The sequence below is a fragment of the Microtus oregoni genome, unplaced genomic scaffold (assembly GCF_018167655.1).
Source record: "Microtus oregoni isolate MIOR12 unplaced genomic scaffold, Mior012 000027F_ref0000203, whole genome shotgun sequence".
NCBI lineage: Eukaryota > Metazoa > Chordata > Mammalia > Rodentia > Cricetidae > Microtus > Microtus oregoni.
In genome coordinates this window covers 14,134,534-14,147,212 of record NW_024543086.1, presented here as the reverse complement: position 1 = coordinate 14,147,212, position 12,679 = coordinate 14,134,534, and the positions used below count along the sequence as shown (strand labels likewise).

General features: G+C 41.8%; 1 protein-coding gene across 1 annotated transcript in view; it reads left to right on the top strand.

Annotated features, from left to right (window-relative positions):
* The window catches only part of Lcp2 (lymphocyte cytosolic protein 2), a 43,474-nt gene extending 31,753 nt beyond the window's left edge, over positions 1–11,721 (top strand). Inside the window, exons 14-21 of the mRNA XM_041676296.1 lie at positions 125–155; positions 643–655; positions 1,356–1,485; positions 3,207–3,256; positions 5,373–5,467; positions 6,162–6,239; positions 7,773–7,928; positions 10,145–11,721. Of these exons, the coding sequence (XP_041532230.1) occupies positions 125–155; positions 643–655; positions 1,356–1,485; positions 3,207–3,256; positions 5,373–5,467; positions 6,162–6,239; positions 7,773–7,928; positions 10,145–10,267 (676 nt within the window). The 3' untranslated portion in view covers positions 10,268–11,721. The remainder of the gene's footprint in view (positions 1–124; positions 156–642; positions 656–1,355; positions 1,486–3,206; positions 3,257–5,372; positions 5,468–6,161; positions 6,240–7,772; positions 7,929–10,144) is intronic.
* Positions 11,722–12,679: the final 958 nt, after the last annotated feature.

The following is a 12,679-nucleotide window of genomic DNA, read 5'->3' as shown; positions in this document are numbered from 1 at the left end:
CAACTTCCCCTTTGGCCACGGCTCAGTGGGTTTTATTTCTTCTTATGCAATTTACTGACATTATATTCTGGGGCTGGCTCTTGGAAACTCTTGATGCTCACTTCTGTGCTCTAAATCATTTCAGGCATGGACGGGGACCAGACAGAAGGGAGAATGTAAGTGTGAAATGTCATTTAATAAATGCTTGGCACAAGGGCAACCAGTGTAGGGTCTGGGGAGGTGGGCCTCCATTTGTCCTGCCCCCATCTGAAGTCAAGTAACGAGAGCAAGACCTCCATAGAATCTGTTAAATGCCAGTTTCTGCATCTTTACTTAGAGTTCACCAGGCCGAACTGCCTAGCTCCTCTCGCTCCGAGAGGCCCCTGGTGGCTGACTTCTTGCAGTCTCATTCCCAAGGGTGATTAGCAAGGAGATTGAAGGGCAGCAATGGAGGAAAGGGTCAGGAAAATGCTGCAGAGTACAAGTCTCACACAAACGTTTCCAAGCCTGCCTCTTCTCCTTTGAAAACTTCCACAGCTCACAAAAGGGGGGCTTAGTGTTGATGGATGTTACTTGATAAAAACCATAGAGAAACCCTGTCTCGAAAAACCAAAAAAAAAAAAAAAAAAAAAGCTAATATCTCTTATTATTTTTCCCATACAGGATGAAGATGATGGTATGTCTGGAGATCTTTTTTACAACCTATCCTCATTTCTTAAAACCTTTATTCTCTCATTTTTCTGATCAGTTATTTAAATAGAATTATTGAGTATGGAACCATACATGTCCATTTAACACAGACAGACATACACCAATTGCTTTACCTTGCAACCATAGTAAAATGGAACCACTTGGTTGATTTACCAAGAAAAACTTAGGTTCACATGTTTAGAACACCTAACTGCACAGAAAATTGCATATATGTCTTGATAAATTTTCTAACATTTATACCCTCTTACATACATGGGTACAGAATCAGTAACTGTGGATGAACAAAATATCATGTGCTTTTAGCTTGCAAAAGACAAAATAAAAATTGTAAATCATCTCTGCAATTCACAAGTTTCCCACTAACAATTCTCTCCTAAGTAAGCCGTTCAAAATTAAATTAAAAATTCGCTATAGAGAGCAACAGCAATTTTAAGTGCATTCTAAGGTGGTGAACTATCTAGAAAAAATGAGGTAGGTTATCTTCCTACCATTTGCTAATTACATCTTTTGGAGTTTTGTCTCCCCATATGCACTGGTTTGGGGCTTTAGTATAAGCTGGGGAGGTACTCTCTGAATGTCCCCAGATTTGAATTCTGACTATATATATATATATATATATATATATATATATATATATAATTTTTTTTTTTCTTCTTACCCCACAGTGCATCAAAGACCTTTGCCCCAGCCATCACTACCTCCTATGAGCTCCAACACATTCCCTTCGAGATCTGCCAAGCCCAACCCCAAGCACACATTCCCATTGTCTCACATGCCCGGCGCCTTCTCAGAAAGGTTAGTAGCTGTCACCAGTTCTAACAAAGCATCATGTCTGGGGGCTTGTGTTCTAGCTTCATGTCTGCCGAGAAGCAGTGTACAGGATAAAGGGTTTCTTCTACAACCTTAGGTTCTAGACGCACATTTCAGGAAAGCTGAGGCAGGGACTCGAGTAGCTAGTCACATCATAGTCACAGTCCAGAGCACAGAGAATTGAATGTACCCATGTTTCCTGCTTGCACACTTTTCTGCTGGCTGACTTCATTCATTTATATACAGCTTAGGCCCTAACCCATGAAATGGTGTACCTACCATGGGCTGGATTCTCCTACCCCAAGGAACCATCAAGACAATTCCTTACAGATCCACCCACAGGCCAATGTGATCCAGATAATTCCTCAGTTGTGACTGGTTTCCCCGGAGTTAACAACTGTTAACTAGCCAGCACAGTGTAGCCTTGTGGCAAAATGCCAGGAGGAGGAAAGAGATGAGTCATTGGGAAGAACTGTCTTTCCTTAGAAGCGGAATGAGCTTGGTGAGCAACCTGAAAGCGCAGCTGTCCTCGGAGTTCCTAAACTTGAGGGGAGTAGGGATTGGCTTGTCTCGCAACTGTTCAAAGGCTGACAGAAAATGGCAGGTGATGTCACTTGCTTATTTCAAACAAACAAACATGAAGAAACCGAGATAACTGAAGTTCTTGGATGGGGAAACAGAGACCGCCTTGCCCATAACAGAGGCCAAGCAACCATGCTCGGGAGCTGTCCTCAAAAGCATTGTTCCTCTAAAACTAGAATTTCTCAGTCATAATAAGACCATCCAGAAACAGAGGCAAGGCTGGGAGAACCAGGGAAGACCCAGACCATCCCTGCCCAGGAAAGCCAATGGGCTGCCTCATGCTGCTCACCAGAGCTTCTGGTATGCTAGCTTTAGTATTCAAAAAAAGCCCAGCTTCTCTCCTTACGTACTGTGGAAAACCGACCACCAACACAAGCCTGTCCACTTCTGCCAACTCTCTAGGAAAAGTCTTCCCTTTGCACTGGGGTTTTCATGCCTTCAATTCTTTCCGTTCATTTCTCCAGCTGGTCTCCTCTATGGCCATGCCCCATTGCATGCATTATCTCACACACAACTCTAGCCCCATCTTTTTTCTTGAAAATTGCCAACAAGAAGATCAGGTATGCAGAGTATTGCTATTAAATAATATTACTATTTGGGCCAATGGCTGGTGCTAGTGCTTAGCAGAGAGAGATCAGATAGCATTCCAGGGCCTCCACAGATTTGCTTCTCCATCCTGGCCTTGCAAATGTCTCTCTGATGCAGCAGCACCCAGCCCTTTGTTCCCCCTGGACCCACCCTCTCTCTGCAGACCATCAACTCCTTAGGATTTACTGTTCGCATGCACTCCAATTAGTGTGTCTTTTCTTTGGTCATTCCATAGACTCAAAGACCCAAGCCACAGCCCCACTTTTAATGTACCTTTTAAATTTGGTTTACAAGCTTGATTTTTATTATTGTTTGCCTTTGGCTTGTGAAGCACATTAGACTTCGTCCATCTTGGGACACAGTAAAGTATGTCAACTAAATTCCCCCCTTTGCCTGTCTTCTATGATGCCACAGAGGTGTGGTGGGCAGCATTAACAAAGCAAGAAGCATCTACACCCTGGCTCTTAATCCAGCTCCCCAGTCAGGTCCCATCACTCCAACTCAGCTTAGAGTTTGTTCTTTTTCTGTCTCTACAGCAACGTTGGCTTCCAGCAGAGTGCCTCCCTGCCACCATACTTCTCTCAAGGTTTGTACGTGATTACGATCTCTGCCAACCGACACGTCTATATGTTTACAGTATAATGTGACTCAAAGCCTTTAGGCAAAGGCTGTTTCCTAAAAGTTTATGACTTCTTCATTTAACACTTAATTCAACGTCTGCAGGTACAAAGACTGTTGGAATGAGACACTACATAGAATCTCTCTCTCTCTCACACACACACACACACACCCCACCGGCGCCACCCGCAGCAGCACCACCAACCACTACCACCACCAGCACCAGCACCACCAACCACTACCACCACCAGCAGCAGCATCACCAACCACTACCACCACCAGCACCAGCACCACCAACCACTACCACCACCAGCAGCAGCACCACCAACCACTACCACCACCAGCACCAGCACCACCAACCACTACCACCACCAGCAGCAGCACCACCAACCACTACCACCACCAGCAGCAGCACCAACCACTACCACCACCAGCAGCAGCACCACCAACCACTACCACCACCACCACCAGCACCACCAACCACTACCACCACCACCACCAGCACCACCAACCACTACCACCACCAGCACCAGCACCAGCACTACCAACCACTACCACCACCAGCAGCAGCAGTAGCAGCAGGCCAGCCTTTATCCCTCATCTTCCCATTCAGAGCTATGTTCCTGATGGTTTGGTAGAGAGTTTAGAGCAGTGCTTAGCTTCTTTGTCTTAGAGATGAATCTGCTCTCAGGTTGTGAATTTGGAAGCATATTCAAACTATAGATTATAAGAACCGAGCCCCAGAGATTCTGAATCAAACCAGATATGGTAGCTAAAATGTGTAATCTCTACCAGTGGGAGGGGAGTAAGATTTTAAGTCAAGAAAAAAAAAGTTTAAGACCATCTTATGCCAAAGAGCATGTTTGCAGCCAGCCTGGGCTACATGAAATCATGCCTCCAAAAAACAACAAAAGTTTCTGAGTCAGTAGGAGAGACCGGAGACTTTCCTTTTCTAATTATGCTGTTGTGAGTATTCTCAGTGTTCACTGTTTATATAGATACCTGGGAATCATGTTCAAGAGGACCTAATTCAGGAGGGCTGGACATCATCTGGGCTAAAATGAGACTACATTGTAGCAAGTTCCCAGGGGACACTGAAGCTACTGGGTCATGTTCTAGCAAAGGCCTATGAGACAGGACTGCACTGGGATGGTTTTAAAGCAAGTGAGCAGTTTATGGTGGCCTCTGGTCTAACAGTTCTACAGCTTGGGGAACTGCAAAATCAAAACCAACAGAAAAACCGCAGCAAACACTGGCTCTTAAGTAACACCATTCTCAAGGCCTTCCCTTTCTCTCTGTGTAGACACTGAGAACATAATTATCTCGTCACTGCTGCCAATGTGCAGGGTGTTGCTGAAGCATTCCTTGCGTGCCGTGATGGCAGGCGTCTACGAAAGGCCTGATTTTTGCATGTCCTTGCTGAGGAACACATTCAGACAATGTGATTTTAGGAATCAGCCCACATTATATTTTTGCATGTTTAGTGATTCACTGAACAGTCAGCATGGTAAGGAACATGGCCCAAAGAACCCTCAGTGTTGGAAAGAGGTAGAAATTATTTTTCCAACCTCAAATTATTTTTTAAAATTAATTAATTAACTAAAAATTAATTTCTTTTACATTCTGGGGGCAGTTTACCTTCCCCCCTTTTCCCAGCCCTTCCCCCACCCTCTCCCTCTGTTCCCACCTCTCAATCCACTCCTCCTCCATTTCTGTTTAGAAAAAGACAGGTCGCCCAAATGACTATCAACAAACATGGTTATCAAGTTACAGAGAGACTGAGCACCTCCCGTGTATTAAGGCTGGGCAAGGTGACCCAGTACGAGGAGTAGGGTCCCAAAAACCAGTAAAAGAGTTGGAGACAACCCCTACTCCCACTGTTAGGAGTCCCACAAGAAAGCTAACCTACACAGCTGTAACATATATGCAGAAGGCCTAGACCAGTTCCATGCAGGCTCCCTCCAACCTCATGTTCTTGACAAATGAATGCCCCTACTGTCACGGGACATCTGTGATGGATGCACTATGAGATGAGAAACAATGACCAACAGTAAATTAATTTTCACAATATTTCGCTTTTAAAGGTCCCAGCAACAGACCACCTCTCAGAAATGAAGGCAGAAACTTACCCTTGCCAGTTCCAAACAGGCCGCAACCCCCATCTCCTGAGGAAGAGGAGGTAATACAGCTGTTTCTACTTCTGTTTGCCTTTCTCCCTTGCAAAGGGGCCTTAAGAAACTCTCATCAGCTGCTCTGCTATATTTGTGTCTTCGGTTAGAGTTTTGTTTATTGCCATTTCATTAAGAGGGCAGCTGTGTAGCTCAGTGCTCAAACCCTTACACCATGTAAAGCCTTGCCCTGAATCCACAGCTCCGCACACAATAAACCAAAAACTAAGGGGAAGATGCAGATGAAAAGAAATGTTTTCTTTAGTGTTCTCTCACAGTCTTTGAGGGGCATTAATAAATGAGAAAAACAATCCTATTTTTTCATGTATCTTGGTTTATAGCCTCGAATGACTAAGTCTCTTAGTTGCTCCATTAAGAGAGATTTTTCATTAAGTATGTTACTACTATATAATAAGCTGGAGAAGTTCGTCTATCTTTGTCTTTCCAGATGAAAGGTTCCATTATATAAGGGAGGCTCCTACATAGCTGCTTTTGCAGCCAGTGGCAAGATAAAGAAGCAAATTGCACAAAATGTCTTCCATGTAGTCCCATCTAAGTGATTCAAGTCAAGAAAACAAATGTTTCAAAACCCAGAGAACTGAGGTGGTGATTTATGGGAAATATTAGCGTTTTCCCTTTTCGTTTCTTTTCACTTTGCTTATGTAACTACAGAACTTACAGTGCTTTTAAATTTCTTATTTGCAGACTCCATTAGATGAAGAGTGGTATGTCTCTTATATTACCCGGGCAGAGGCAGAATCTGCTCTCAGGAAGATAAACCAGGTATCACTCTACAGTTTATATTTATGGACTTATAAATATTAGTGGAGGAAGAGAAAGGGCATTGATATGCTTTGGGACTCAAGTATGAGCTGGCTGCTGCTCCTGCTGCTGTTCCTTTAAGAGCCATTAGTGCTGCCATCCTCCCTGCTAGCATCCGTAGACTGCTTCCTCCAAGCCATTACTAAACATGGGTTGGCAAAAATTAAGCAGTTTTATTAATGAATGTGTCTCTTTTTGGACCAAAGAATCGTGCAGCATTTCAGACATCTTGTTAATTCATCTTCCTAACACTCAGTTACCATTCAAATTCATGAGACAGGCCTATCTAATTTGAAGGCTTATCTGCAAAGTCTCCTAGAAATTTCTAGGTAGTCTTAATGTTATAAAGTTTTGCTCATGTCCAGTGCTGACCCTTAACCCTGAGTCTCCTGGTCAGAGATGGGAGAACAACAGCCCTTCATCTTTCACACTGTTAAGGCTACAGCAACCATCTTCAGTCTCAGCAGCAGATTTGACCATCTGGGGGAGTGTTTTTTTTAAAATCTGGGTTTCTGAATTTTGGGGAGATAGTGGGAGTACAGGATGGGCTGAGGGAGTCTTCAGACTCCCCAAGTTACCGAATTTCAAGCCAAATCTGTGACTCACTGGTCCAGAGGGAAGTTTCTTTACCAGATATGTTTTGACTGGTTCAATTAACTACGAACAAAAGGAACAAAGGCTTCATTATTGCATATTGATGGCTCTTTAAAACCCACTCTAATTAAGTACATAGAGGAGGGAGTGATTTACATTGCTCTTACTAATTAGCTCTATTTCAATATTAGATCTTTGTCATGCTTTATTACATTGCAGTAATTCTTGTATGAAAATTACAGAACAAATCACATTTTACAAAGTGTTGGGGGAAGGGTAAAAGAACATAGAAAGTCCACATTCACTTGTGTTCAGGTGTGAAATGGGTAAGAGGTAAATACTGCGTGTGGGGGAAGGGGGGATGCATTTCACAGGCAAACAGTGTTCTGAGTGAGAACATGGAAAGGCAGTTTAGAGAGTTAACCGAAGTGAGCAGTATACAGTAAGTGAGCCACCTTATTTCTTATGGTTCTTTACTCACCTGCTGATTGTTTCCATTGCTGAAAAAAAAATTGTACCAAGAATCTTCAAAATCTGGGCGGTGGTGGTGGTGCACACTTTTAATCCCAGCACTCAGAAGGCAGAGGCAGGTGGATCTCTATGAGTTCAATGCCAACCTGGTCTGCAGAGTGAGTTTCAGGACAGCCAGGGCTACACAGAAAAACCCTATCTGGAAGAACCAAAACAACAACAAAAGCTTCAAAGATATTAACTTGGAAACTTCAGGTACAAGTTCAGCTGTCTCTTATAATAATCAAAAAAGATCCAGGTGACCTGGGATCCAGCTGTGAGAAGAACTCAATGTCAATTGACAGGTGACAGCTTTGCGGGCCCCTAGAGGCTTGCCTCTTCCAGGCAACAAAAGGACTATTCTTTAACAACAAGCATCTATTCTTCTAGGATGGTACTTTTCTGGTAAGAGATAGTTCTAAGAAGACAGTAAACAATCCATACGTCCTCATGGTATTGTACAAAGACAAAGTTTATAACATTCAGATCCGTTACCAGGAGGAAAGTCAAGTGTACTTGCTGGGGACTGGACTCCGAGGAAAAGAGGTAAGGGCTCCATGCTTCACTCTTTCCCCCAACCCCATGCTGTATAGCAACCATGCAGTGAAATCACATGCTGAATAGCAACCATACAGCTAAATCACATGCTATATAGCAACCATGCAGCTAAATCACATGCTAAATAGCAACCATGCAGCTAAATCACATGCTATATAGCAACCATGCAGTGAAATCACATGTTGTATAGCAACCATGCAGCGAATCACATTCCATATAGCAACCATGCAGTGAAATCACATGCTGTATAGCAACCATGCAGCAAATCACATTCTATATAGCAACCATGCAGTGAAATCACATGCTGTATAGCAACCATGCAGCGAATCACATTCTATATAGCAACCATGCAGTGAAATCACATGCTATATGGCAACTATGCAATTAAATCACATGCTGTATAGCAGCTATTCAATTAAATCATGTGTTGTATATCAGTGATGCTGTTAAAGAACTTTAGTAAAGCCACCCACTTACTGAAGGAGAGAAGACAAACACTACAAGTGACTTATTCCACTAGAGGGGTCTTTCTTGTATTTTCATTTTAAATAGTCCAACATCATAGGTTTAACCTGCTTGTGATACTTGGGACTAAACCTGGGGTCTTATGCACACCAGTCAGGTGCTAACACGAAGCTCTATCACTGGTCCTGTAGTGTAACTTTTGAAATTAAAAAAAAATAAAAAATACATTTAGGAAGTGTCAACAGCAGTAAGTATCATCTATTTTGACTTCTTTTTGACGTAATTTCAATGTAAGATTATGCTTATACCTATAAAACATTATTTAAAATACCCTCAAAGGGGCTGGAGAGATGACTCAGAAATTGAGTACTTGCTACTCTTGCAGAGGACTGGGACTCTATTCCCAGGATCCACATTGGGTGATTCACAACCTCCTGCAACTCCAGTTCCAGGGACTCTCATGCCCCTTCTGGCCTTCATGGGCACCTACATGCACATGGTATACATACAGACAAGCATGTATACACATATACAGAGTAATAATAAAAATTTTAATTTGAAATCCCATATAAGAAAGCAGAGAATCCTAGAATTATACTACAGTAATTATTGCGATACTTGGGGCATTTCTTGCTAAACTGAGACATTTGGCTCTGTGAAGATGGCCATATTACCAAAGAAATTATCCTGTTTGACCAGGATAATTTGGTGTGAGAATAATCATTAGGTTGCTTTTGAGGAAGAAATCAACAAACGTAACATCCTAAGACTTGCTTTTTTATGTTACACAAAGAAAACCATCTGATCAAGACATTAACAGAATTAGAACAATTCACTAATAATTTTAAATACTTTAAAACAGTGACAGTGCTAAGCAGAAAGAACACAATTTTGGTCAAACATTTGGGTCACTTGTTCTTTGTTGATGGAACTACATACTCTTCCCAGAGGCAGAGTGTCACCTCCCAAGATTTCTCTGATGTAAAAACACGTTTCCTCAGAGGGAGGAACAACTATACAATCCAGTTTAGGTACAGCTTGGACTCTGGTCGCATCTAGAGGGCTGGGTGGGTCTAGACCGCCTGCACTGGGTGGTCCAGGTTACGGTTATTGATCCCTCATATAGGAGTGTGGAGGAGAGAGGGGAGAAATGGTCACACCATGCTAAAGCTTCACTTCTAGAAATGACCCCCATCTGACCTCCTAGTTCTTTACACCTCCTAAAAGTTTGGGTTGTGGCAATGTGGGGATACAGAAAACCAAGCAGAAATGAAAATCAGAGACCAATACCAAGCCATGGGTATCATGACGGAAATATTTAGGGTAAATTAGCCATTGCAGAAGTTAAACGTTGCCTTAAAAAAACTAAAACAAAAAACAAAAAAAACAACCAAACTTCTATTTTTGTGTGTGTCATGGCACATGTGTGGAGTTCAGAGGACAAATTGTAGGCTTAAGTTCTCTCTTCACTCTGTGTGGGTCCTGGGGATTGACATCAGTTCCTTAGGCCTCTAACCACTCAGTCATCTTGCTGACCCAACCTAACATTGCTATCTCTTACTTAAAATTTGTTGACTACCAATAAAGAAATCTCTAAAATACTTGACAAATTTACTTTTCCCACAAATTTTCCAAACTCTGAGTCGAAAAACAAACAAACAAACAAAAAAAAAAACGACAGTTATGAAATGGGTCTGTCCATTCTGATGTTAACTCATTTTCCCATTTGACTTTTCCAGGACTTTCTCTCTGTATCAGATATTATTGACTACTTCAGGAAAATGCCACTGTTGCTCATTGATGGGAAAAACAGAGGCTCCAGATACCAGTGCACACTGACGTACGCTGCAGGGTATCCATAACAAGTCAGCCCAGCAGGTCAGCCTTTGTGACTCCATCCTCAATGAGGGAAGATCAAGCGACCTTAGGAAATGGTTGAACACTTAGGACCAAAGCAAGTCTCTCAGTGTGGGCACAGTGTTTTGCCCTTCCTTTAAAAAGTGTTTGAAGGTTGCGGAATATCCCATAATTTATTTATTTTCTTCCATGTCTGCGAAGTGTAGAAGTAATTAGGTCCACATATGAAGTCCAAGAGTGGGTTTGCATACTTCATCTCAAGACCTGAGATTCTCAACAATCCATCCCAAAATACTATACTTTCCATACTACAGAAATAATGTGGGGCAAGTTTAAGAAGTACTGAAATGGATCATTTTAGATATCACACATTTTATAATAGAAACTTTATTGTTCTGAGGCAATTTGTTTTTTACACAACTTAAAGTAATTAAAATTTAATTTTTGGAGCAGCAATAACTTAAGAGGCTTCAAAAACACAACTCCATCCTTTCTTATTTGGTTTTGCAGGGAGTATTTTTATGTATTTTTCATATTTGAGATAAATGCATGTTGGGATAACCTCCTGGGATTAAAGTTATCTTTTGCTTTACTCTTTTAGATTCTTAAAACAACTTTATTGTTTAGTCCATGCTGTTATATTTTGGTTTTAAAGTAAATGTAAGCTACAAATCCTCTAAGAAGGAAACAGTTTTAGAATCAGTGATGCAATTTTACTGTCAAATACAATGGGTTTTATGATTCTTCTTTAATCTCCCATATCTATAGCCACAGTGTATCCCCTCCATGCCCATCTTTAAAAGAATTTTCTAGTACTGAAGATCTCCTGGGAAGATGGTGCACACACACACTCCAGCCCACCTCCCTACTAGATACTTCTTTTATTAGTTGGCTTTCATTTAGAAAGCTTGTCATTTGCTCAGTATGGTCTGTGAGCCTGTGATGCATACAGGACACTCAAGTGAGAATGTATGGAAGACATCTGTGCAGCTCATGGTGGCTGGGAGGCAAAAGGAAAGGAAGACCCGGTAATTTCCCTCAAGGAATGCACGTACTGACCTAACACCATCCCACTGGGCTTGTCCTCCTGTGGTCAGTCCTATCACTACCCACTGTTGCCCTGGTGTGTGGATCAAGCCTCTAACACAAGGGCCTTTGAAGATTACCTATCCACACCTCAGCTGTGCTTTTATGCCCTCAAAACAAGAAGTGTGCTGTGACTCCCGTCTCATCCTTCTCAGATTGGATTATAAACCTTTCAAAGCATCTCAACTTTCCTTCAGTTTATAAACCACACTTAATGAGACATACAGTTGGGTTTCTGTTGCCTTACCATTTGTGACTGTATGATGGTGTGGGAGTGATGCCTGCTAAGACAAACTGTGTATCAATGTGAATTTTGGTTGCCCTAGGCTAGCAACAGGTGATATGAAAGTCTTGGTCAGTCATGTGACCACCAGGGTACCCAACAGTATTTTACAGTATTATATGTTGCAAACAGGTTTTTTTTCCCCCCTCTTTTGGTGGTGGTGGGGAGCTTGTGAAAATTCAATAAATTAAAAACATATATTCAGTATTTTAAGACAAATTAGAGTTTGTGTTAGGTGACTGCCCAGCTGCAGGCTAACGTACATGATCTGAGCATGTTTAACAGGCTAGGCTGAGCTCTGATGTTCAATAGGTATTGTCAGTAAATGAATTTTCAGTTCATAAGACATCAGTGTATGATGAGAATTTGCAGTGTTATTCATGTTTAGCAAGCCATAACCTAGTATTCACCGAACACTGACATGCCTTGTTCTTCCAATCTCATTCCTTTGGGACTCTCAGCATCACTTTGTGACTTTTATTGAGAATGTTTTGATTTCTCTGATCTACAAAATTTTCAGGTAGAAAAGAATACTATATACTTTTATTTTCATGAGTTAAAAACAAAAAAGTTATTTTATTTTTTTTTTTTAGAAAGGACCTTAAAAGTCACCAGGTTAATACTGCGGACACACTAAGATGAGTAGGTAGAATGTGGAGATGCTTAACAAATGACAATAATGTTCTACAAAACCTCATCCGTACAAACCCAGAGCTCTCAATTTAGGACCCAGAACTTGGAGATGCTAAAGCTGAAAATGCTGTGTTAATTTCCTCAGTAGGATGCCCAGCAGGGGACTTATAACATCTATACTGTGTAAAGTACTGAGCTAGGTCCTGGGGAGAGAGCAGCAGGACCCTGCAGGTATTTTTATATCTGAAGGTGATGAAGTTGAAGGACATGGTAGATCTCAAAGCATCTACTGGTAGCTCCGATGGCTAAGTTTGTCAACTTAACCGAATTTTAGAATCAGGTAAGGCTGTGTCTGTGAAGATGCTTCCGGAGAGGTTCAACTGAGGGAAGACCCTAAATGTGGGCTGAGTGCCCA